This window comes from Acipenser ruthenus, chromosome 15 (assembly GCF_902713425.1).
Source record: "Acipenser ruthenus chromosome 15, fAciRut3.2 maternal haplotype, whole genome shotgun sequence".
Lineage (NCBI taxonomy): Eukaryota > Metazoa > Chordata > Actinopteri > Acipenseriformes > Acipenseridae > Acipenser > Acipenser ruthenus.
Window position 1 is genome coordinate 18,766,899 of NC_081203.1, and position 27,574 is coordinate 18,794,472.

At 40.6% G+C, this 27,574-nt stretch overlaps 1 protein-coding gene across 2 annotated transcripts in view; it reads right to left on the minus strand.

The window, feature by feature from the left end:
* Positions 1 to 2,282: 2,282 nt before the first annotated feature.
* The window catches only part of LOC131697558 (protein PALS1-like), a 48,016-nt gene continuing 22,724 nt past the window's right edge, over positions 2,283 to 27,574 (minus strand). Inside the window, exons 2-15 of one of the 2 annotated variants that reach the window (XM_058987305.1) lie at positions 25,689 to 25,779; positions 20,732 to 21,237; positions 15,793 to 16,001; positions 13,651 to 13,728; positions 12,116 to 12,295; positions 11,168 to 11,329; positions 11,010 to 11,087; positions 9,876 to 10,059; positions 9,371 to 9,442; positions 8,560 to 8,631; positions 8,033 to 8,200; positions 7,567 to 7,769; positions 6,838 to 6,948; positions 2,283 to 5,045 (exon numbers count right to left, since the gene is read on the minus strand). In XM_058987305.1, coding sequence (XP_058843288.1) covers positions 4,869 to 5,045; positions 6,838 to 6,948; positions 7,567 to 7,769; positions 8,033 to 8,200; positions 8,560 to 8,631; positions 9,371 to 9,442; positions 9,876 to 10,059; positions 11,010 to 11,087; positions 11,168 to 11,329; positions 12,116 to 12,295; positions 13,651 to 13,728; positions 15,793 to 16,001; positions 20,732 to 21,086 — 2,049 coding nt within the window. In that variant the 5' untranslated portion in view covers positions 21,087 to 21,237; positions 25,689 to 25,779 and the 3' untranslated portion in view covers positions 2,283 to 4,868. The remainder of the gene's footprint in view (positions 5,046 to 6,837; positions 6,949 to 7,566; positions 7,770 to 8,032; positions 8,201 to 8,559; positions 8,632 to 9,370; positions 9,443 to 9,875; positions 10,060 to 11,009; positions 11,088 to 11,167; positions 11,330 to 12,115; positions 12,296 to 13,650; positions 13,729 to 15,792; positions 16,002 to 20,731; positions 21,238 to 25,688; positions 25,780 to 27,574) is intronic. The other variant, XM_058987306.1, reaches the window with a different exon arrangement.

Genomic DNA, 27,574 nt, shown 5'->3' on the forward strand with positions numbered 1-27,574 from the left:
ATGTATAGTGTACACTGCATGATACAAGTCCATGACCCCAGCCATTAAGTATAATGTACTGTCACACACAATAAAATCATTCTGATACTTTCATTGCTTTAATTTACAACTGCTTAAGCTTTTATATTGCATTCCCATTGGAAAGAAAAAAGATATTTATCATGACAGGCGTTTCTCCTCTTGACATGAGCTCATAAGATTGTTCCCCTTAATTACAGGTTTTGTGGCTGGCTGCATAGATAGGTGGCAGTGTGCCCAGGAAGTATGGATTTATTAGCTTTCTAATTTGAAACGCCTCGGATTGCAGGATTACCACGTTGCTTGTGGATATTTACAGCAGCCCTGTTTTGACAGATTAAAAAAAACATTTAGTCATTTACTTTTTTTTTCTTTTAATGTAAATCTAGAAATACATCTAGATATTGTTGATGTGCCACACAGTCTCAGACTGCACCAAAAAAAAAAAAAAAAAAAAAGTGCAACCATACATTTCCAAACAGCTGGTCCAACTCCGTCACTGAAGAGAAGCCAAAGTGTCTTTATGTTAGGAAGCCCCAGGACAGCCGTGTCCTGCCAGCACAATGAAAGGACTCCTCATCCAAAGCAGCAGATCACTGGCTGATGCTGGCTCTTGCTTTTATAAAGAGAACTAAAAGTGAAAAAGCAGCTCCTGCACGCGGGTGAAAGACTTCTTTGTGTTTGAGTGATTGCAATAGAAGCACTCAGAATGATGCAAACATCATACAACGCTAAGGGGACGGTTCAATTAAAAGAAGTTCTTAATCTACACGTTTTTGTCATTGTGCAGCAAAAGAGACTAGCACAGTATGTGCAAGACTAAAATACTGCCTGGCTAGAACAAACGAGTGGCAATAATTATTGCTGGGTTATTATAAACAAAGGAATGTGTCAGTGATGGGTTATGAAGGGCTTTACAAATAAAGATAAAAAGTTTTTTTTTTTAATCTATGAAATCAACTATTTTAGAGCTTAATTTTGATGGTAAAAATTCTAATTTGAAATAAATATTTTAAGGGTAGAGTACCATTAAAATGTAATATGAAATAGGACTTAATGTATTAAATCAGCCATTCAGATGAATTCAAATCCCTGATGTAATACTGTACTTTATAAATACATATACAGATTATTTTTAAACTACACTAGAGACTAAAATCTGCTTTAGTAGTAACACCCAAAACAACTTTTACTAATTCCAGTCATAACCTGGCCTCATATTAAATATTGCTTTCTGAACTTTACAGTCATGTGAATGGCTCTGAAGTTTAATATAAGCAAAAATTCAAGGAACTGTCTTGAGACTGTCCTCAAAATAATGGTGTTTGGAGCCCCTTGTTTCTTTGCGGTGTGCCCGGTTAATACTACGATTACCGATGCGTCTGAAGAGGCTTTGTCCTTTTGTCCTGTTCATTTGGTAAAAGCCAAGAGACACAAATGACAATTAAAGTTACTCAAATGCAAATTACATTTTTCTACGTTTCTTTGTGTGAACTGGCCTAAATCACCGGCACGTTGTAATTTATGGGAAATGAAATCAGATATTACAGCATTACGTATTTCAACATAATTTGTGTGTTCATGGTTCCAGTAGAATCCCTGACAATTTTAGAAGAACAAGGAGTTCAGCAAATAAGTTAATATTGCAAAGTCATGTAATGTGTAATGTATTTTCTCTTTAGGGGCATATTTGTATGCAGCTCTTCAGGAGGACAAACAAATATATAAATCAAAACAAATACAGTAAAAATGAACAGCAAGACTTACTGGAACAGGCAGTTAGCCTTGATTTTAGAAACACATTATCAAGAACTCCAAGGCAAACCGAACATTTTCACTTCGGAACGTCGGTCCCCCCCTCCCATGCTCTTTAAACAGGATAGCTGTATTTTTTTAATCAGTCTGGAAGGAAATCGGTTACAAGATGAAATGCAGATTCAGATTTTTGTTAATTGATTAACTGTATCTCTAAGTGAAGTCAAATTAAACACAATACAACGAGATCTGTCTTTGTGCTTTAGTATAAAAGTGTAGACTACAACTCCACATCATGTAGCACTGTTCTGAGAGAGATCGATTATGAATGTACACCGATTAAAAGAAAACAATTCAGGAATATATATTTTTTTCTTTCTTTTGCTGATGAACTGCAATTTCATAACCTTGTCTCTTACTCTGTAACGGCTGTACGTTGAGCTCATTGGATAAAAGCAAAAACAATTCCTGAAGAGGGAACCCATTCAAAATACTTACATAGACAACTCTTCAGTGTTGGGCTAGATGCTGATTTTTATTAATGAAATATGCCTCACCCTCAATGACAGAAAGGGTGGGCTATAGCGTTTTTGACATTACGATTTTTCAATGTGGCTCCTAGACAAACTAAAACGAAATTAAAAGGCACAGTATTATGCAATCTGTAGTACACATTTACACATCAACAAATCATGAAGTACTGAGGGTAGTGAAATAGTGTGGGGACCTTCAGCAACACTGTAAAAAAACAGTTATTCAGAAAATAGTTACAGTACCAGCAACATTTCCAAGTAGGACTGAAGCAAAGCCTTGACTGATAAACACCTTTAGAAAGAACGGTCTCGCCTTCTGGAGGTTTGAGATTCCTATTGTCAAGGAAATCTTAAATCAAATCAGGTAAAACTTATAAGAAACTGATTTGATTAACCTATGGCACGCCAGGATGAGACAGAACTTTGAGCATTTTACAGCAATGGAGAATAACCCTGGATTGTTTCAACCAGCAATCTAGGATTATTTTGGGACTGCTCTTATGTTTTGGGTTTACCTAAATAAGCGGTTGATGCAATCCAGGGGGATTCCCTGCTACAGTAACTAAAAAAAAAAAAAAAAAAAATCTATTTGTGGATCAAATCAACCCTTTAAAAGCAGGCAAGGGTAATGCCTGCAACTCCTAATAGACGGCAGCCTTCTGCGCTAGCTATTAGTACACATGGCTATGGTACTACTGATACCAGAAGAAGCTTCCAGACAAGGGGCATGTTTCCTACTCGAGCTGGGCATTTCTATACCAGAAATATGGAGCTCAACCTAAAAGACTTTCAAAAAAGTCCTGACGACAGCTTCACAAAAAAGTCACTCTGACAAGAAATGTGTTTCAATCGGGGATGGATGAGGGACAGACTCTGGTCGCAGCCAGGAAACCATTTCTAAAGAATTTTCATTGCAATATATAGTGGGATACCATGTCATTCAACACGTCCTGCATCCATCAACACAGTGTAGCACAAGGTGAAGTACAACAGCCGACTTTTAAAGTGACTATTAAAGAGATAGCAGATATATTATTTGTATTTCATTTCTTACCTGTTTATTAAAATCTATGTTTCTGCTTTAGATCAATATTTGCCACACTTACGAACTTATTCTAGCAAAAATTGCTTCCGAAAAACAGCAGGGGATTGAGGCGGGGAAGCATTTTAGTGTTGCACAATGCACTTAAGTCTATCAGTGGAGCTGTACAAAACAGACGTGCTTCACCACTAAAATTGGACTTGAAGTCTTTTCATAAGCAACATATGCTGGAACAAATAAATGATCTAAGCAGAAACAGAATTATACTGAGTTTACATAACAGGACATTAGACAGGTTAGTAAAATGTATGAAGTATCCCTGTAATACAATCTCCACTATCCTCGATTTAATTACTGAGCAATGAGACAATTTCAATTTAAAAAACATTGCCTTTTTTATACAGTACTTCCATTAATTAATAATTCTAATTATTCCAGTTTATTCTCTTATCTACATTACATTTTACAATCACAAAATCACGCACTGTCCTTGCATTCCACACCATTGCATCCCCCAGCATCAGAAAAACACAAAACTACAATTTTAGTTAACAGATATAACAAGAAAAAACAACTAGAAAACAAGATCTAGCAGTGAACTTCACATGATTTATTTTTATTTATTTATTTTAAATAAAAATATACTGCCATCTAAACACATTATTATCCCTACAAAGTGAGGAACAGTAACTTAATTCGAACTGTTGCCAATGTGCTCAATCATCTATGAAAAAATCATTAACCTATATAAAAATACAGAAAGAAAAAAAAAAATCAGTATATATATATATAATTTATATTAAAATATAGGTTGGACACACTGTGCACTGTGACTCAGGTATTTGTACTAAAAGTAGTTGTTTTTTCTTACATATATTTACATTATATAAATAGATACCAAAGCTGTAGATTACTATTTCTGTTGCTCCCACCAAGTGCTGGTAAGAACTGGAATGTTGATCGTTAACTTATTTTTTTAAAAAGTACTCCCTGACCCTTCCGGTACATTTTAAAATAGGACAGAATTCAACCCCTTCTGTCCACTGGTTTGCTATCCAAATTCATCCTTTAGAAAATGAAAGGTCTCCCATTGTGTGGCCATGCGGTTCTACTTCGCAGTCTTAACCCCAGGGGAGCCAGTCCTCTTGCAGGGCCTGCTGAAAAGCTTCCTCCCTGTGTCTGCGTGTCTGTCCAGGCTCCCTAGCGCAGCCAGGAGGAGGGCACCCACTGTCCGGGCTCCCTAGCGCAGCCAGGAGGAGGGCACCCACTGTCCGGGCTCCCTAGCGCAGCCAGGAGGAGGGCACCCACTGTCCGGGCTCCCTAGCGCAGCCAGGAGGAGGGCACCCACTGTCCGGGCTCCCTAGCGCAGCCAGGAGGAGGGCACCCACTGTCCGGGCTCCCTAGCGCAGCCAGGAGGAGGGCACCCACTGTCCGGGCTCCCTAGCGCAGCCAGGAGGAGGGCACCCACTGTCCGGGCTCCCTAGCGCAGCCAGGAGGAGGGCACCCACTGTCCGGGCTCCCTAGCGCAGCCAGGAGGAGGGCACCCACTGGGGCTCTGTGTCCAGCTTGTTGATGAGCCGCAGCAGCTCCTGGTACGCCTTGTCCTGGTCTGTGTTCACGATGGCCGCGTCGAAGTAGTGCCCGTAGTTTTGCTCCATCTCCCGCGCCTTCTCGATGATGTCTCTAAGCTCCTCCGGCTGTGGGGACACAAGCCAGGGCTTTTAAAAGGAACGCTCATCATTGCTAAATGAAACTTCTTGTTAGATTTCTTACCATTATAACTGACCCCCTTGGATGGCATTACTTTGAATTTCTGAAAGATTAGTCACACAAGCTAGCTTTGCTTGAGTACAAGTTAATAGAAATGATCAGAGACTTTCATGAAAGCGGTTATGGTAATGAGGCGTCTCCAAAATGTTAATAAAAATAAAGTTTGAATTCCCAAGACATGTGTGAAATATGACTGCTTTGTCCCCAAAAAGTCCACACAACTGGAATCTACTAGCAAACTCGTGTCAACCAGGACTACAAAAAGGAGACAAGCACTTAACACCTTTGTCTACCAGGAGCCCACCACTCTCCCAATCTCATATGAAATAAATCAGTACAGTACCGACTATGTCGATGGACGATTTTGTTTGTTAGTTTTAGAAGTGAACATATTTCTAGGATGAAACTAAGGCAATTAAATGTGGGGATCCCAGCAAACATACACGCTGCCTTCAACAACTATTGGAACAGATGAATGAATACAGAATGATCGCATGAATTTCTGGGTAACAATTGTAAGAAGCACAGCAGCTCAGCTGCCTGGGATAAAGTATCGCTTCATTCTAACCCCCCCCAAAAAATGGTTTCTGCAATGGATGGTGACTGCTGCAATATGATAATGTACCAGTGATTCTATATTCGGTGCTGACATTTAAATTCTAGCCTTCAATGGTGGTATATGGACTGATCAGAATGCACAATGTTAGAGAAGGAAAAAATATTTTTAAAAAAGCAAAAAAAAAGGAACAGTCCACCAGAAAATCAGCAAAAACAGGAAACTTTCATTCCTGATCTAGCTGTAATGAACCAGGGAAAAAAGAAATGATACAAATACATTTCTTAAATAAAAAGATAACAAGTACACCCTACATTTCTGAACAAAGACATCTGGTTCCAGTTGTGTAGCGGTCACAAGCTCTCTGCTATTGCATATGAGAGAAGAATAAAGAAATACTGTCTGACTCAATCCCCAACACAAAAACAGCAGTCTTTGTAGTCTTTTCAACAAAAGAGGCACTTGCACATTTAAATAAGCCGATATAAAACAATTAAAAAAAACACATTTGTGTGGCTCGCTTTCACTGAAATGTCAGCTTGGTAAGCAACAGCACATTTCCTGTGCCATTATAGTCCAGGTCCTCATGTGGGAGGCTCTGTTTGAAATCCTCAACCCAAAGGCCCCAGCGGCAGGACAATCAGAACATTCCTATTCAGTCACAAGCAAATTTGCATTCAAGTATCTCATGACTCAGTGAGGCTGGAATTCCCCTGCTGTAAAATGCCTTGGTTGTAAAAAAAGTAGACTAAAATTAGCATTTTTATGCTAATTTCAATTCTATGTATCTCTGTATTAATCGAGGGCTTTCATCAAGTTAACCTCGTATATGTTAAAAGCAAGTCGTAAGCAAGAAAAAAGGTCTTATTAATACACATGGCTTTACCAACAGCCGTCTTTATCCTATTTGTGTTGTTGTTTTGCTTTACTTAAATTATGTGGGAAGTCAGGGAATAGGGACAAAGAACTAAAAGGAGTATTATAAAAAGTCATATTATAAAAAGTCATCTTGAATAAAAAAAAAAATGTGTAGAGCAAAAAAGAAACACCAATTTCAGCTACTGTTACAATTAGCATGTGTAGTTTTGCATGCAGACACAGGGATGTTAAATCTGAACTGGCTTCATCCATTTTGAACAGACTACCATTTCTTATTCCCGTACCTTTGGGTTCTTCCCCTCTTTGGTCAGCAGTGCGCGCAGCCTTTCTTGTGATGGAGGAGCGATGAAGATAATGTATGGCTTGAGGTCCGAGCTGCGCAGAACCTTCAGAGACTGTGGAAAAATAAAAAGATTATGACAACGGCCAACAAAATCAAACAAGAGCAAAATCTAAACTAGCAGTGCACACATTGATGGGACTCGGAGCTTATTATTCATTTATTACACGGCGCTGCAACATTTACTTTTAAAATATATACCATGAAGGGGATCGCAAGTGTCACTAGACTGAAAAGATTAATGCAGAAACTTAACGCTTCATCAGCAGAAAGGGGTTCAAATGCACCCCAATTTGTTTAAAATGAACATCTCTCAACTTTTTAGAGATCGCTTGCAAAATTTAAAATGAAAAAATAAGATTTACAATTTAAAAACCCATTTAGTGTCACGGAAAAAAAAATGTAAATTAAATCAATTTCACTATTAACACGTTTCTCAGTCGTGATTGAGAAACGTGTTAAACGTGTTAATACACGAATGGCTTAACAGGTATATGAAAATGCGTTTATTCAATACAGAAGTGTTTACATATTCATAAAACATAGTTTGGTATTTTTCTTTTGCTTTAAATGTGAATGCATGTTGGGTGCATTTGCACTCCTTTCCTCCTTTCATGTGAGCTCAATCATTGCCAAGACAGAGAATAGTAAATGCTTGTGCTTATGTGTGTACCTGTGTGTGCAGGTTCAGCAGGCAGATCTTGCTGGAGTTGATGACCTGGCGCACAGAGTCAGTGCTGGAGCCGTACAGGTTCTTCTCAAACTCTCCTGATTCAATGAACTTCCCCGCAGCCACGTCGGCTTCAAAGACCTGCCGTGAAACGAAATGATAGTCCCGGCCATTGACTTCATTATCACGCCTGTTCCGCGTCGTATCTGAGAACACACAGAAAAAACATTGCTTTGTTATTGATGGGCAGGCAGGAACCTTTTACCACGCCACATGTACTTATCTGCTAACTGCATACGTCTAGTGCTACTGGCATTCTTTTAATGCATGGACTAGCAGTCGCACAAGAGCCTTTTCCAAGCTGTCACAGCAAACTACCCTGTGAAAGACTCCAACTGCAGACACAAGAGCAAGAAATCACAAGCCTAATTTCCACCACATTCCCAGTTCAGGAGCACAGCAGTCTTACGTGGCACAGCAGCTGCAAACCGGTCGGCTTCGTTACTCATCAGTCTTTGCCGGAGTTCGTTCTGGCTGCAGTTAGGAGGGCCAATGAGGGCTATAGGCCGTTTCCTATTGGCTGGCTGGTGATAGAGAGCCATCTCCTCATAAGTCAGGATCTCCTCATTGTCGAAATCTGGGAAAGACACAGTGGGAGTCAAATCGGGGGGGGATCTGACATTGTTTCCTCACAATGCTGTTGGTAAGCACTGACGTCATCTGGTGATGTCTGTTTTTATTTGATTTTTCAGTGAATAAAAACAAACCCCAAACCAAATAGGGTAAATTTCCCTTTGTTGCAGGTAATGTGAAGGGAAGTCAGTTCTGGATTTAGATTTTGCTGCTCAGGTGTACATAACCACAAACGACCTATATCACAGCAGCAAAGGTGGAGCAGGGTACTTCATAGCAATAATAACACATTTATTTGTGTCTTCATTTCCTCACAATGCACTGGAATACTGTATGATCTTGCAAATGTGATTCAACACTTACCATCATTTTTATTGGCGTTGTACAAAACCTTTTTCCTTTTCTTTTTGTTCTTCTTCGCACACCATAGTTTACCTGTAGAGTTTAAAATTAGGGAAAATAAATATTGAGAGAATACTCTAAACCTCAGCACACATGCGCACCTAAGTAACATCTTCATGAATTCCTCTAATTTCATTTACATCTCTATAGTACTATCATAGTCAACAAACAAAGAATTTTAAAACAATAATGTTTGTGACTTAGAGACCAACTAAGCCCCTGTTGTGTTTACAAGAAACACACTACTTTGCCTTTGTTGTATCTGGTGTTATATAATAATAAACTCTATTTTATATAGAGCCTTTAAAAGAAACATCTCAAAGCACTTTGACAAACAAACAAAACAGAAAATAAAAACAAACAGTCATAAAAATGCCTTTCTATAAAAGTAGGTCTTTAAGATAGATTTAAAAGCATTAAGAGTGGCAGAATCCCTGATCTCTTTAGGAATGGTGTTCCAAAGTTTGGGGTAAAGTGTTTCACACTGCAGGGAGTTCTGTAACCTTAAAAATCTAATGGAAAACACACACGTTTTAGGGTTAAGGGGGTGTGCAAGACAGATTGATGGACACCTCCACTGTAACCCCATTGCCAGGGATATGCACCCCCTGAGAGAATAACTGGAACAAGCAAATTAATGCACTGGAGTCGATCGCTCCTCCGTCGACCTTACAAGCCTGGTTCAGGAGAATTCTCTGCATGTGGTCTTGCTGTTTATTCTGATCCTGGAACCAGACAGACAGATAAACACACACAGTCACACGGCTCTTACCTGACTTCTCAGGTTCCTTGTCTTCCTCTATGGTTTGCTTCATGGCTTCTCTCTGCTGCTGGAAACTTTTCCCTGTGGAGATTCCAAACACACACACACACATTTTTCACAAATGCATGCTATATGGGCTTTTATAGGCTGTTCAAGAAATGGACTGTGGGCCAGTCCACTCAAACTCACCAACATAGGTAAGGTTCAACTGTACAAATTAAAAACAGAACATGTCGCCTCTATTGCGAGATAACGCTATATGAAATTTGTCATCCATTTAAAAAAAGTTTAAAAGACTCTCTACCACTCCCTGACTGTTTGAAATAGCTGACTGCAACTGCTTTTATGAAAATGATTACAAAAAACCACAAACAAAAACTACAAACAAACCCGGAACGTGAATGGGAACACCGGCAGCATGGTTACGGCATGCACCCAGCTACAATAAACACCTCAGAAGTTAACCATTGCACTGGGCCAGTTTGTGTATCGAAATGGCTGGTTTGCAGCTGACCTGGAACCAGACCCGCGAGAGGCTGGTTGTCCTCGTCCCCGTCCCGGTAGGCCTGCCACCAGTTGGGGTCCTCCTGGCTGATGATGTGCAGGATGTCCCCCTTCTGGAAGGACAGCCCAAGCTCCCGGCACGGCACGTACGGGTCATCAGAGGGGTCATAGTCGAAATGAGCTTTGACATGAACCTGCAGAAAGGGATGGAAACAACTCTCTCTATTTGATAGATTCTTGACTCTGTTCACCTCAGTGAAGTTAGGCGGTGCGGTTATCTGGGTGCAAACCAACTGCTCTGCTTGCTCAAATCCGGCTGAAGCACTAGAAGAGCGTTCGATTTGAACATGAACTCCAACACACATCTTTCTTAAAAGTAGGAAGCAACACAGCTTTCTACAGCAATCACAGTCCACACAGAAAAGTTATCAGTTGGCATTCCACTATGAACCTCAATATTAAAATCCATAATTTACTGGTGGACATGATAATAAATGTGATAAGCAACCAAACAATAAATAAGTCATCTATTCGGGAGTCATGCTATCCCTTAAAAAGAATACATTGCTCTCATGCATTTCTATACAGAGTAGATTAGAATGACAGTCATCTTTCAAAACATATTTGCAAAAGCATTTATGCACTGTAGTTGAATATATTAACCAGCTGGATGAACTCTACTGTCATGAACCAATACACAGAGCGGAGGGTCAACAATGGGAGCTGAACTAATCAGTGAATCCCAGATTGCTTTACAGAGACTCTTAGGCTAGACAGGAGACACCTTGACTAATCAAATCCAGATTTCAGTAACTGGATACAGCTGTCCGGCACTGTGTTTAAAGTGCAGGTAATTGAAATACAGAACTGCTGCAAGCAACCTGTCAATACTGCATGCATCCAGCTTGTGCCTAACTCCATTTCTTATGCAATACATTTCTTATCCAGACACAATTTTTGTGTCTGTGGGCAACATTGCACATTGTTTTCATTTCCCTGTTGTCTTGCTCCAATAATATATCTGGGGTGGGTATAAACTGAAGTGGCCATATTGCAATGATATTCACCAAAGCGCAACGAAACCCATGCGGGGTGACTTGTCTATAGGCGTGCCATTTAGATTTACTTGTTGTAAAACACTTACCACAGTCTCCCTGGCTGGAGGGGCTTTACTCTGCTGGCTGGGAATGAGAACGAAAGTCAGCGCGCCGTGCATGTCCGCCTGAGAAGAAAACAAAGAAAGAAGTGACGATCTGTCCAGATGAAATGACTGCTCTTGTTTCCGGCGAGCAGATCTCTCACCAGTATGTCAAAGACCTCGTTGACGTCCTTCCCCCGGATCTCGATGCCGTTGATTTCCAAGACCTCGTCTCCCTCGTGTAGCAGGCCGCTCTTCTCAGCTGCCCCTCCCTTCACTATCCGGCTGATGATCACAGAGTCCACGTCATTCCTCACCGTGGCTCCCTACACAGCACAAACAGGTAGTTTCAGTACTCTAAACAAACCACACCTGCTCAGGAGGCAGACACACCATTTGAAATTAAGATAACGCTCTAAACATTTCCTTCCACCATATATTTATATACCAACGTAATTTAATGATTGCGTTATATGATCTGTATACACATTTAAGCACTATAGCAAGACAGGGTGTGTGTCGTTATGGAATATTGCTACACTCCTGATGATGTCACTTTGGTTATTAACACACTCTGGTTAATATCAATCACTTTTACCAGTCATACAACTGCTTACCACTCCATGTTAATTCACTTTGTGGGGTAAAAAAAGCCTTTGATTATGGTGTTAACATGGAAGCAAGTTGCTGTGTTGTATTGAAATGTTCTGGATATGAAGTACAGTAGCACAATATAGCACACAGAGCGGTGCAATGCGTAGGTTTACAGCTCTCATATTATTTATCACAATGTCGTCTACATGACACATTCAAAACAAACTGTAAAAGAACACTATGCACTTTACAAACTGTATACATTGAGTTCCACAGAAAAAATGGCATTTGTTTTTTTATTCTGCCTTTTAATGTTATTCTGCCATTATATTGAATGTACTGTATGTCTACTTACAATACCTCAATACCCATTCAAGCCTTCAATTTAATAAGCAACAATACTGTACTTCCCCCTGCCTTCATAAATCAGCAAAACTACCCTGCCCCCCTCCCATCCCTATACAATTAAAGTCTCATTCAGACAAGCGTGAAAATCCCCTATTAAGAGACGCACTCACCAGCGGTACATCGCGGGCCTTTTCAATGCGGACAATCTTCAGCGTCTCCCCTCCGTATCGAGTCATGGTCTCGTACGTGCAGTCCTGGGGCGTTTCTGCCGCTATCTGGGGCTGCATCTCCTGCTCAGCTACCCTGTCATGGGCCAGCATCAGCGCCTGGTGCATGAAAAACAGCCCCGTCTGTAATGAAGGAATTGCTTCGAGTGGCTGGTGAGAGGCAGAGAGTGCAATCACAGCTCGCCTGTGTTTACAGCACTCAGTTGTTTTCTGCTAAGTGCAGATTATTAAGCATCCCCTCCATTGCTTGTTTGGTTGTTCATTAATGCAGGTGCAGATCAGCAGAACGAGATTGCGTCGAGGGTTTTTCGAAGTCAGTTCTGCCTTGAGTTAAAACTCAAACTCAATCAATCAAATCAGCAGCGATTAGTTTAAATGGGCTTGGATACATTATGCAGGCTACACACAGGAGAAGCATGCCTGGCTTTGCACCATTTTATTAATTTAATTCTAAAAATCAGCCACAGAGCCCTGCAAAATGTCATTTAGTAGGTTTTATCATTGTTGGTAACTGGATACCAGAAAAATATACAACAAAATATAATAATTTTGTTTAAGTATTCACAGCGCCAGGACATGACAAACACTGCTATTGGGAACAAATTTAATAACCGTCCATTACACAGTATAGCTCCATCAAGCTGCTAGTTCTTTCCTTTGTTACTTGTATCAAATAAGTATGAATGTACCAGTAACATTTCCTTGAATTACGGATCTAAAATGTAATAGAGAAAAAAAATAAACTGATCCCCCTCCAAAAATGTACCCAAAAAAACAGACCACACTGATGATGTAATTCTTTTATCCAAACAGCAACTCTTACTTGCATGTATACTAACTCTGCCTATAAAACCAGGTTCGCTAATGCAGGTCTCTCGATGCACATCACTGTTTTACGTTGCTGTGTTGCACTGCAAAACCTGACCTGAACACCCCCTGCCTGTGCCTACCTGCCTGTTGCCATTTAGTCTTGAGCCTCCCTCAAGCAGAGACGGATTACCGTGCCTCAATGTGTGCTGGTTTTGTGATACTCATTTAATTAAAAAACAAAAACAAACAAGAAACAACTTCGGAGGAGGAGCAGTAAAACTACCACTCTCAGTATGAATAACTGAGGCCCAAACTAGATCCATTTCACAGTAGCATTACATCATGTTGCCACAAGGGGGTGCCTTTTGTAAAGAGGTTCCTGTAAAGTTATTTGCAGGTTATTTTTATGTAAAGGGGTTACAATGATTTGAACACTCCATAGTGGATACTTATAACAATGAACATGTTAATACCCCCCGCCGTCTCGTATAAAGCTCATGTGTACCATGGGGGTTCCTCGATCACTTGCTGTATGTCAGCCAGTGACTTGCATCAATTCCTCATTTTCCCTTGAAGAAGCTTTACAATGATAGGAACGTTACTAGTCTAGTTCATTCCACATATTCGGTCAATGTTATTAAAATCATTAGTAAAAAAGGACAATGTACCTGAAGATGCGGTTTGGTTAGCAAAGCATTCAATTCTTGTCCATCCTTCTGCAGGCTTGTTCTAAATATGTTCTGAACCTGCGGTGAAAAATGACTGAAAATCAGCTTGCAATACTTAGATGTGTGCATTTTTGGAAAATAAAAACTGGTTATGAAATTAACAAACTTTTATACATTGGACTATATTCTCCAATTAGCATCATCATTAGCGCAATTTTGATCTGAAAGGAAAGAAACATCACCCAATAATAAGAAACAACTCAAGACTACTTACAAGTTTCTAAATTAAAAGTCTTGCTTGTTTATTGGCTGTGTTTCTCCTTTCTGAAAAAAAATGTGCTCATGATGATTTAAAGTAAATGACTCTGACAATGTAGCCCATTGTCTGTTAAAGTAAAGTAGAGCCCATCCATCTGCAAAAACACAGTTGCAATCAACATGCCAAGGATAGTGTGTGACCATCAGTACAGACTTGCTGAAGAGAGCAGGGTTTTACAAAGAAGTCCAATGAAGTGAAAAAAACAAACACGAGTAGCCAATAGTCTCAGAAGACAATCTGTGGAAAGAATCCGAGGAAACCGACAATCCAAGGCTATGTGTCTGAAGGGATCACCATCATTTAGGCCAGTTATCCTCACCTGTAGCTCCTTCAATCCAAGGCAGTCCAGAACCTGGACAGAGGGAAGGAGAAGCTCCTTCACACAGAGTGGTGAGGGTATGGAATGGGCTACTCATATTGTTCATTTTGAATCACCTGGATCCTTTAAGACCCAACTTGTTTTGAGACCAATCACCTACATGGAACGGGATGAGCATGGATGGTCCAACTGGCCTCCTCTCGATCTTATGTTCCAACAATGCCCTCGATTACTGAATTGAGCAGTCCTGAGCCATCTCCCAAACAGCTCTATTATTATTATTTTGTATTTCTTAGCAGATGCCCTTATCCAGGGCGACTTACAACTGGTACAAGATATCACATTATTTTTACATACAATTACCCATTTATACAGTTGGGTTTTTACTGGAGCAATCTAGGTAAAGTACCTTGCTTAAGGGTACAGCAGCAGTGTCCCCCACCAGGGATTGAACCCACGACTCTCCGGTCAAGTGTCCAGAGCCCTAACCACTACTCCAAACTGCTGCCCTTGCCTATATTGTTTAATGGTCATAAATGCTTACGCAATTCCAGATTTTCAATTCTTATAAATGGGGCAGCTAAAATGCTTTATCAAAGTCTAATGCAAAGATGGGCAAAACAGGGAAACAAAAGTTCTGTTAGTGTGGTAGTCAAAAGGTTAAAGAATCCTTGGAAACCCCCAACAATGGAGTTCTGGCAGGACTTTCCTAAACTTCAGTGGGCTCTCTGTGTGGTTATTAAAAAAGACCTTCTGTTAAGTTGGTTGTCCACTAGGGTTTTTGTGATAATATAATCCTCCATCGCCTTGGCCCATTCACTTCACTCCCACACTCAGGAATTTCAGCTTTTACAAACTTCACAATGGAGCAGCCAGGGACGGCTACACTTGCTGTCAGAATCATTACAGAGCAGCAGGAAAGCAGCATTCCGGAGTCTTTCTGAAGAGGAAGTAGAGCTGGGAGGCTGGGCGGCTCAGTGAACAGGTTCTCTGAATTAAGCCAGTGTCAGAATTCAAAGACATTTGCAATCTGGGGCTGTGCTGATCCTGCTTTGTGAATACATCAGAGGGCTACAGCGTTAATCCAACAAGAACTACAACTGACTCACAAAGGACCAGGGTACATTTCTATCACGTTCCAATTTTTTTTGATCTGTTTACTATCCCCATTGATCTTCAGTCCTCCCAATTGGTAAGTGGGTGCAGCGGTGAGGCAACATTTGAACTGGGCATTTCACCATAGTCTATTAGACTCTATTAGAGGGAAACGTGATGCACTCCATCGAGCGATAGTTGAGCGGAGTGCACTTAAAATGTACAATGCTTATTAGCTGCACTACATGGTAGGGTTTATTGATTGGGGAAAAAAAACTAAAAAATGTACAACAAAGGATTAACTAGCTAAAATATTAAATATTATTAATGCCAGCAAAAGTACATAATATATGCTACTGTTATGCACCGGTGTAATAGAGGATCACATCTGTGCTTTGATCATACAAACCTCTTGTGATAAATCTTGTGCATTGGCTGCCAGCGGGAAGGGAGGGCTGGCTTTGCTCATGTTGATTGCCACTGAATTGTGCACCCTGAAGGCATTCTGAAAATCTGTATTTTGGACTAGCTGTAAGACAACAGAGATATCTTCCTGGCTCTGAGAGTCCACTAGACTATGCTGGATATGCTTCAGCGAAGACAGGAGGTCATCTAGCTCTGCAAGCAAATCAGAACATTCATTAGTACTTTTATCAGCAGCATCTGCATCACATGTTGTAATTTTTTTTTTAATCAAGTCATCATTGGTGCAGTATTATTTATTTATATATATATATATATATATATATATATATATATATATATATATATATATATATATATATATATATATATATATATATATTTATATATATTATATTATATATATATATATATATATATATATATATATATATATATATATATATATATATATATATATATATATATATAGTAGATATTCACCCGTGTAGAAGGACATTCCTTCTAATGCTCAGTCCCATCTACACCACTGAAGAGTGTACAGATGTGTCAAGAGAGTTTGTGGTTGAGTTTACTGGGTTTTGCAGGGTATATACCGGGTGATGAGCAGTGTATGTCATGTACAGTACCTGTGTGATGAGACCCACACCCCTTGACACACCCTCAAATTGAGTTCAAAGTCTCTATCTATATCATTGTTTTTAAATCGTGGTTTTATAAAAAGAAACATTGAAAATGTTTTGTTTTTAGAAGGGCATTTTCGTTTGCAGGACACACACACACACACACACACACACACAAAGCATTTACAGTATGCGTACATACAGATTTATATTCTAACGATTAAATGCATGTCAAAGTTCATATGTAAGACTTGAATAAAGTTATGTTTGTAATACAGAACGTAATCATTGAACATTAAAAAAAAAAACGAATGTTTATGAACAAACAGTAAGCTCTGTGAACCCCTATAACTCAAAACTGTATTCAAAAGGAATGCCACTGCCATTCTTTGGAAAAAATAATAAAGTTGAATTGCTGACATTGATGTTTTCACGTGCCTGAAATCTGCACATCCCCTGATTTGCCTGTTTTTTTGCACTGCAAGCTTTCCACTGCTCCATAACTGGCCCTACCTGTGCCATCACATACGTAATCAAGTGCTCTGCATATTTGTAGCATACAGTATGTCTAAGCACTGTTAAACACTGCAAACTTAGATTGTATCAATCTTTCCACAGAAAAACCATGGACTTTCACCGAACACAGTGATTTAATGGTTGATGAGATATATTGCTCTGAAATCACGTCCCTTATTAAAAGCATGTCTCCCTGTATGCAATAATTCATTTTACTGCCGAGGACACTAATTATATATACAGCGAGACTGCTAGTCTGTGGTAAAATGTTCAGTGAGGTTAGTTCTGAGCACAGCTGATAAAAGGGCAGCAAGGATTTGCAGGTTGTTGGGTCACGCCGCAGGACGGTACCTCACATTTGGCCACATAGCACACTTCGCTTAATACACCTTTCAAATTTTTTTTAACAGTAACTTCTATGCAGCTCATTTCACTGTTGTCATTGATTGCAATCCGATTCCTCCAACTTCAACCCTTTATCTTACCTACTGGCCAGACCTAATGTGTACTAAAGTCATATCAATGCGGATTGCCCTAATTGACTGGCCTTTCATATCCTTCTGCCAAGCAAAACATCCTCAAATCTGCCCCATGCTTTGCTTTGTGACAGCTCCTAGTGGACAGCGCTGATTGGTTGATATTTGCAAACAGATTATTGTTGATACAGGCTCAAGACAAGTTTAAGAGATGTCAAGAAGTTTGCAAAGTTGAAAATCTTTAACCTGAAGAGTGTTGATGCCAACACTATGGGGCAACAGGTACCATTTTATGAGTCAGGGGTCAAATGGCTCATTATCCAAAATTGGATTTCACCTACATTAAATTTTAAATGAAGGGTGGATTCCAGATGGACCCCTTGGTGGTTGGGTATTAATCCTCCCTTTGATCAATCCAATCCCAGTGTCAGGAGGGCTGCTGAAACAAAGGGACTGACCCCCTCATAACAATCCCAGCGTGGATAACTGGATCAGACCCTCATTTTCAGCATTACTTTAATGGCTTTCAGTTCTGCTAAAACAGATGGTCACTTACTGGGAGCCCCTGTTCCAGCCTTAATACAACTTGCTGACGCTGGCATGATCGCATCCTTGGTCACAAGACTCTTAATCAGCCTCAGTCTGAATACTGTTTTGCTCATGGACTTAGACTGTGGTAATTTTCCTTCACTGGCCCGAAGGCCATTGGTAGCCCCTGGGGCCCCCAAGGTGCCCCCCCCCCACTCTATCTACATAACAGGGTGGGATGTCTTGTTTGCAAAGTCCCCAGTTTTCCAGATAAGCAGCAGTCACTTTAACGTGGTTGTACGTAACAAAATAATTCCATAAATCTACTACGGCCCTTCCATTGGCTATACAGGTCTTGAATGTGCAGCTTTCTTTTGTTTGTAAACCCTGCTTTCAGGTAGCCTTGAACTTCCTTGAACCCCTCCCTTTCTCTCTCTTTTTTTTTTTTTTTTTAAATAAATTTAGTGGTCGCCAATTATTTTTATTGTTTCCTCCCCAATTTAGTAATGTCCAATTATTTTTAGGCTCAACCCACCGCTACCACCCCTGCGCTGACTCGGGAGGGGTGAAGACGACACACGCTGTCCTCCGAAGTGTGTGCCGTCAGCCACCCGCTTCTTCACACACTGCAGACTCACCATGCATCCACCCAGAGCTACAGCGTCGGAGGAAAACGCAGCCCTGGGCAGCCCTCCCTCCACCCTGGCGGCGCTCTGCCAATTGAGCGGCGCCCCGTGGGAGATCCCGACCTCGGTCGGCAAAGGAATAGCCTGGACTCGGACCGATGACGTCCAGACTATAGGACGCATCCTGCACTTGGAGCGCTTTTACTGGATGCGCCACTCAGGAGCTCTGACCCCTCCCTTTCAACACCTTCTTTTAAGTCATTAACCAACCAGCTGACATTTCTTATACTGCACCCTCACAGAGACTGAATAGCTCTGCAATAAAAATAAATAAAAAACCCCTCAGAAGCAGAATACTGTATTTCTCCACGATGGTTAATACAAGACAGTAATCCAACCCAGTGCTTACTAGAGAGAAGGTATTATACCAACAACCCCCCCTACCCCGAATCAAATCACATATTACAAATGTAGACATATATATATTTCAATAAGATTTTGAGCAACTAGCTAACACATACTAACTTACACACTCACAGTACAAGTTAGTTGTTGTTCGATTACAGTGTCTCTGCAAACTTAAAAAATCTAAGAATCAAAAATGCAGTCTCACCCTTTTGAAATGGCAAATTAGGATAAGTAGCTAGCTTCTTGGATTAAGAGAAAATGCACAAGTGCTGAAGTTCAACTATACAGTACATCCATCAGTGCAATATTGTCCTCACACCGTCAAACGAGTTAGTGAGCAGGACTGGGCAGTCGGAGCGCAGGGGAGGGTACTTTAGATGTCAAATGTGATGAAGTCTCTCTCAGGAGGAGTGAGTTGAAGCAAAACAGACGTGTAGTACAGAAAACAAGATACACACAAGCTTTGCAGAAACAGGGGAGTGTTGAAGGGGCTTTTACAAGATCTGATGCAAGAGCTATAAAACAGAGAGTAACAGTTCGAACCACAAGGTGTTGTCACTAAGGTTATAAAAAACATTTTTCTTTTTCACCCCATCTCATTTTGGTTTCGAGCCATTTTACCTTTTAATATATTGCTGGAGCTTCTGTTTCAAATACATTTTCTTCACTTTAAAAAGATCTCTTGAAGGAATAAGAGCAGCCATTCCACCTGCTCCTATTGGTATCCTCGGGGTTTCCTTTCTTTGCATGACCCTCAGAATTAGAACTAAACATGCAGTATCCATCCTGCTTCACTGAAACTATCTGACAGATAAATTAATGACAAGAGTTTTAAAGATCCCCAAGAATCAGAAATTGAGCGTTAGGCTTGCATGATGAGCCTGCGCACATTTTTTTTTTGTACATCACTCTACGAGCATGCTTTTTTAAAACAGTAAAAATGCACCTCATCTACTGGCACTCTGAATCTGGCAGTAATGGGTGGTGAAGCCCGATACGTCATGGCTGTCAGCGTCTGGGAATGGTTGTGCTCTGTTGTCAATATGCAGAGAGAAAACATTTCCGCTCCTTACAATTTAAGGTTAAACATCTATATTGATATACTTATTTATGACAATGGTTAAGTTTAAACTGAAACTTTTAAAATCCCCAATTGTAATAATATACCATTCTGCCAGCTTTTTGTCTTGTGAGATTCCTGCCTCTTGATCACGCTGCACAGTATGCAGTACACAGTACACACACCGCCAGCTTGTGAAAAAGCACAGGACACACCGCTGATCATTGGATGGGTAATCCGCAAGGTGTCTTCAAGTGGCCTTTTAGTGTGGCCATCTAGTATTTGTACAACACCACTCTGTGTTTAGCAGGACATTTGAAACTATTTATAAATCATGGAAACATACAGTGGTACTAAAAAAGAACTTCTTTACTTACACACACATAGCATAAACGCCAGTATAAAGATTTCTGTTTCGGGTTTACATATTGAACATTGTACTGGGAGAAACACTGTAAAGGTTGTTTCACTTATTGTAATAAAATAAGAAAAATAATGCATATACTGCAATGTGGATGAAAAAATATTTGGTAGAGGTGAATATGATCGGTAGGGTTGGTTAAAGCAAACCAACTTTAGTTAACGTTGACAGTCAGAAGCTGTTGACTTAACAAAACGTGTTTTTTTTTTATAAAAAACAATTCAGCATTTGGCTTGACTAGTTCTGCTCCCTCCCTCACTGACTCACCCAAGACCTTGGCCAGGTTGCTGGGCCCCTCGTGTACATGTCCCTCTACAGGGTCGAAGGTGGGGTTGTCGATGCCGATCTTGGGGTTCTGGGACAGCTTCTTGAGCCTCATGGAGGCGTTGACGTCCAGCTCCTGTTTGCGTTCCTCCTCCTCACGCCTCCTCCGCATGTCTTCTTGCTGCTGGCGGATCCTCTCGAGCTGGGCGCTGCGCCTCACAGGCAGGGTCCTGCAGCCCAGCTCCCCTGGACAGTCCACCGCCATCTCGCGGTGCCGCGGGGGTTCGCTCAGCTCCGCGTTCTTCACGTCTGTGTTAGAGTCCTCCGTCATGTGCCCGTTCATGTGGGAGGTGGTCATAGCCGGGCCTTGCTCACTCCTCTCGGTTCTTCAATACACTCAGTTTGGAGACGCAACATCCATTCCTCTCAACAGCGTGCCGCTCTAGGGCCTTCTTTACATTGTCACTCGCCAAGACTGCTAGGGGGAGCACCGCATCCAAGACAGCTGCCTGAAAAGAGAGACAAGTCAGGTCTGGGATACCTAGGATTGGGAAATCAAATATACCAATTGCTAATTACAGTGGAACCAATTTATAGACATACATATATAGACACACACATACACAGACACACACACACAAAACGTATAAAGGGCATGGGTGATAAATTGACATGGGAGGGAATGAAGGCAGGGATTTATAACTCCTGGCTTATATAAGACTTTCTATAACTGGGAATAAGGAACTGATTTTCCACAAACATATACGGACATCAGCTGGAACTACAGCCTGAAATACGACACTGTTCTGTACATGCTGTTGATACTCTGTCCTATGGATACCTCGAATTAATTTGTAATGCACTCCGTTTAAAAGGATACTAACAAAATGAAAACTATAAAAAGATAAATCTCCTTTCAATGACAAGTGCTATTTTTGTGTACATAAACATTCTTCATAATTTAAATTGTAGCTGTAATAAAACTAAATAGACGGATGCAGTTCCTTCCAATCATTTTTTATAGGCTACTACTGTATGGAACAAATACCGTAAGCTGTCAAGTAATGCTTATCAGAAAACAAACACATTTTTTATTTTTTTCCTACAGTTGTTAAATATTTTAGGATGCCAAAATATGTACATATTACTTTCTACACCCTTGGTGATTCATGGTTTGTATGTCACAGTACTGGTGCACCAGAACCACAAGAGTCTCCCCTTGAGTGAGGTTACAGTCAATCAAAGCTCTGCTACACAAGCTATGAAACTCTTTCCTCACCAAGACTTGTCAAAATATGACCTTGCTGTTTCACACTTCAGTAAAATGTCAAGTGCGCGCTTCAAAACAAACCTACAGGTGAAGACAACTGATATTTAAACCTGCATGATGAGTTTTGCAAATGAGACAGGATTCTCTTCTAGGAAATGCCTGGCACTGGTTGACAGTTTTCCATTTAAGAGCGCTGGGTTGAAGCGCTGGGCACGTATTTATTAAATAAATCAAACAAACAGAAACCAAAACACTTTCTTAAAACAAAAAGGCATGATGGCCAAAACAAATACATAAATAAAAAATAAATAAACAAACATACATACATACAAGTATCATGCTGGTTTACCCCCAGCATGAGGAGCAATTGTTTATCTTTGTTATAGATCTCTCTCTCTCTCTCTCTCACTGCTCTTAACCCTCTCTCCCCTTATGAGCAGCAGATGTGTTTTTATATACACGGCCATCTCCAAATTGTTAATCAATTTGGGAGATGGCCAAATTCCGAACAAGTTTAGTGGGATGGGGCTTCAACCCCATCCACGCTGCCAAACAATGACAAAACAGTTTAACAAACACAATACATTTAAATAATAATAATAATAATAATAATAATAATAATAATAATAATAATAATAATAAATTACATAAACAATACAACTAAATACAGGGGTGGGCGTACCCTGTCACACTCATACATGTCATTTGATCACATCAGAACTTTTTGTTATATATGATGACAAAGGATCCACTTCTATCTTCTCATGCGGCAGTCTATACTAGGGGCAAAATAACAAAGACCTACACAAAAAACTCTGTTAAATGTTCACTTCATCTTGGTATGGATACTGTGGTTGTGAAGTAGATCTTCATGAATTACATCCACTGTAGGTAAGTATGTACGTGCAACACACATACTGTTGGGATTGACGAATACTGTAGATGGACAGGTTCCTCCATGGATCTCCAGATTCTAATACTCAAATACTCAAATACTCAATAACAGCATGTCCTACCCAAGTTCCCTCAATTGTATACAAGCAATCTTCCAGTGACGGGATAATTAAAGCTTTAGAAAACGCGGATGCAGGAGCACTGCAGAGGCAATCAGCTTGCAGCTCCACAGCTAAACAAAGTCTGCTTTGTGATAAATCAGAGCGTCAAGGCGGCTAAACGAGAAGAATGGTGTTCTCGGACACCAAGGAAGAATATCTTTTTTTGCAAAATTGTACACCACTGTGCGAGACCCAGACAGCTTTAATAAATCACTAAACAAGACATTTTGTACTTGGTATACAAACTACTGCATATTCCAAACAGTAGGGCGGTAGTTCACAAACTCTGCAACACTGAAGAGCTGAGGCAGTATTGCGAGAGCAACTCCTACGTGCATTGAGGCTGATTTTTGTTTTCTAGGTTTGAGAATTCCGTGAAGGGGCAGCTACAGGAATGTGAAACTCTGACAAAACGCAGCCACATGGTTGACTACTTCTGCTTTTAATTAAACAAGACTGATGAGCAGCCTCAACTTGTTTTTTTTTAATGAAGTAAACAAAGAGACAAAGGGCTCATAAAGGCGACATTATCAGTTTGAATTTTGAAGAATAGCGTAACATTAGTTTATTGGATGGACTTTAAAGGGTCAAAATGGGACTTTTCTAGCAGTGGTTTAAAGGGGAGGAGAAAGACAGCACTCTATTGTCCTATTTATTTCCCAGAAAATAAAGTACATGTCTAAAAGTAAGAAGGTTGTAGTGCTAAATAGAGTGCACAATGTGTACAGCAGATGAATTATAAGAAACGTTTAGGACTAAAGGAAAGCAAACATTTAAACCAAAACCAAAATTAACAAGCATTGCCTTTTATACAACAAGACCTCTAGCATTATGTAACTTTTTTTGTATACAGCACTACAGAATGGATACATTTGCATTTTCCTGCCCTCAATTTGGAATCTTGCATTTATTAAAAACAGCAGAAAGCTTGGGCAAATTGCACGATTCTAATTTACGCTGCACTGCTATGTACATATAGAGCTTGATCCAAGGAATGCATTTCTCTGAATTCCGCTTATTCATTTAGCTTTAAAACATACATCATGTTGTAGTGCAAACATCAATACCTTGGCAGGAATTAGATTTTTAATAATAATAAAAAAATATAAACTGTATTCTCTGCCATCAAGTCATCATCTAGAGTTCAAAATAAATAAATAAATAAATAAATATATCGGGGAACAATCATAGTTTATTGTTGCTTAGCAACACATGCCAAGCCAAATCGCTTAAGGCTGCAGAGACTAACCAACAGGCTGTAAATTAACAACTGCAGCACGGCTGTCTAGCGTTCCCCCAGCCTACAGCTGCGCATCATTAAAGCAGCCTGACATTTCTGTGTGGTTTACTGCCATCAGTGCAAATCAAAGGGTGGTTCCCATGAGACAGAGTGCAGACTCCGATAACCCTCTGCTCCCAACACCCCGTTAACCATCACCACTCGAGCCTTCTCCACTCACTGTTGCCTGATCAGTGACCCACCCCTGGGAATCCGTTCCTTCTAGATGGATGACTTGCAATAAAAACAAAAAGGAAAAGGCTACACTAACAGGCAAACAAAATTATAGGTGACACAAGTGACCTCACTGCCTGGAAAGCTATGTTTGTCATTATCTCAGATGTGTCCTCACTTACATGCAATCCAATTGTATCTCCAAAAAAATAAGTACAGTCATAAGTATTGATTGGAGTTAATTTGAGGCTGCATTTTTTTTTTGTGTGCTTGTGAATTTAATGCCAATAAAACATGAGAGGGACAATGGCACTGGCTAGTCAGGCAGGCACCATGGGAGCTTCCCCTCACAGCTCTGCAACAGAGACAGCCAGAGCATCTCAATCCTGACCTGCAATTCGGTCCTAGGACCTCCTCAAGCCGAGACTGAGGATTGTAATGTGGACAAATGTCCACTGGGGGCTTGATTGAGACCAACAAACTAATTTCACTGGTGACAACAGCTAGATTTGAACCCTGCTCTTCGGAGGTAAAAGGCTTAAAAAGGTGACAAACACAGCAACTCAATGACTTGTTACAAATTTTAAAGGGTTTATTCTTTAACCCTTTAAGGAACAGGCATTTTTCAGTCGGATGCTCCCCCAGCACCAGGAATTTTTTGGCTGTATCTGACTCTCTTCCTATAAAATTTCACCAAAAATCTATTTTTTATAGTAACATCTTGGTATTGGTGCACACCTATATTATATAGCTGAATCACCGTCAGAAAATTCAGATTCACCAGAATCAGACGTCGGGTTTCTGCCAACAATGACTGAAAACACCCTTTGCTAAGCAAAGAGAAAAAAAAAAAAAAGTGTGTCACTGTTAGTACTGCACACAGTATGTCACCTTTCAGTTCAATGTCCAATCGCTTTGTCCTAACCTGCACAGCTGTAATAGTCTGCTCTAAGAGATGTCTGGCACTGCCCTGTATGTAGTCAGAGCTGTTCTCATCTCTCTCCCCCCGCCTTCCTCTTCTGCTCTTTCCAAAGAACAGCTGGGAAGCCTCATTTACAGGAGATTAGCATTCCACAGAGCTGCCCTCCGCATCGCCATGGCAACAGCTTTGTCAGCTAGCACGAGGTCCAGGCAAAAAAAAAAAAAAAAAAAAGAAAAAAGCACTTCTAAAAGGTGCCTTACCCACAAACTCCACTTGCTCTCCCTTCCTTGGCTCCTCGCAGCTCCCAGCGGTCTCTTTCTTCCTAGTCTTGTTTCCTGGGCGATTCTGGCTCTGAAACAGGAAATCAAAGTAGCCGGTCACTCAACTGAGGGGGCATGAAGTGTCGTGCAGTCTTTTCACTCCGCAAGAACCAGGCTGCACCAAAGTCTTAGACAGCAGATGGCTGAAACCCTGTGACAAGTCGCTGTAATGATGCCAATAAACCCTGCACACAGAACGCCACTTAGAAACTATCAGCTCTACTTTTCAATAATGTGATAACCGAGAGGGCAGAGGGCAGAGGCATGTGGGAAAAGAAAGATCAAATACACTGCCCTCTCTCTAAAATAGTCTGCTTTTAAAAAGCAATGTCTGCTGCCTCAGAAACCAGCAATGGAGAGCAAATCTGTACAGCATTTTCAGTAGGTGGGGTCAGTTGTTCTTGAACCATAGACAATTCCTGTCTGTCTGTTAAATATCCATTAACACTGACTTATTCAAAGCTGTAAATTAAATTAAAGCCATGTTTTGAATACCAAGGTTTTTGCAAACCATCAACTCAAACAGCGCTTGAGAGATTCTTTAGAATATTTTTTTGCCTTAATTCTTTCAGTGCCTTTGGTGACATGTTGTTAAACTAGGTTGTACCACAAACTGCCTCTTTCTGGCCACGTGGGATCCAGATTGGGACATTGTATTCTTGAGATCATGTTACATCAAATCAAGTTAAACAGAGGTAGGTTTAAAATAAACATGCTGAAGGGAATGCAAAGCTACATCCAAGAGTGTTTTTTCAGGACTCTGCATCAGAAAACTAGCCAATTGAGGGAGAGCAGGCAGCCAGCATGGTTGCTGGGTTACAGGGACACCCGGTCAGTATTGAAGCTGGACCCACATTGTCCTGCCCAACTAATTCAAGTCATTTGTCTCACTCCAAACTGCTTTTTAAAGACACAGGCAGCACTCGTGGGAATTACTGTGTACACATCCCCACTACAAGCTTCTTCGATTTAGCCTAGAATTCATTCTAAATGAATACCCTTTTCCCTGGTCTTGTCTCTACAACACAAAAGGCATGGGCCCAACTGTACGCCTTCAGCAAGATCGAACGTTAAAAAGGTGCTCAACTTATTTTCTCGCATTGTCCAAAAGTACTCTTGTGGAGTTTGTGTTGAGGTATCGTGAGAACGGCTCCAATCACAACAGCGATACAAGAATGGCAGTGCTTTCTGTACACTATATATACTTCATACTACCTGCTGTGGATTTGGGAAAACAAAACTAGTAGCCTCATCCAAGCCAGCACAGGTACATCTCAATAGTACGAGCACCAATACAAAGAGACCAGGTAAAAATCCAGTTAAACACAGGGGGGGGGGGGGGGGGGGGGGGGTATAATAGTGAAAACCTACAATTAGAACAGTACTACAATACCTGTAATATGGGACATCCCTAAATGATGTATTTGACAAGCTCAAGAGTTCATTTCTTAATATCTATTTCAAAATGCTACAATTTCACTGTTGATGGGATATTGATTTATTTTACTGCGAGTGTTCTTTCCAGTCACCTCGCTCCCTTTAGGAGAAAATCTGCTACAGACTGGCCTCTGATTATTCATATGCGACTCTGAAGAGGACTGTGTGTTGCATTCTTGGGAATCAGGGCCCAGAAAACACAAGAGGGCCGTTGTGTCTCGTCTCCAACCCCCCCTCCCCCCCCCGACAATGTCAGCAAACAAAGTGCTCCCTTCTGGGAAGCCCACAGTCCAACATGCTACATCAAAGAGTCTGAATGCTGACTATGCTCCTATATCAGCTTTTAATTTTTAAAGATAGCAAGCAAACCATTTATATTTCGTACTCAC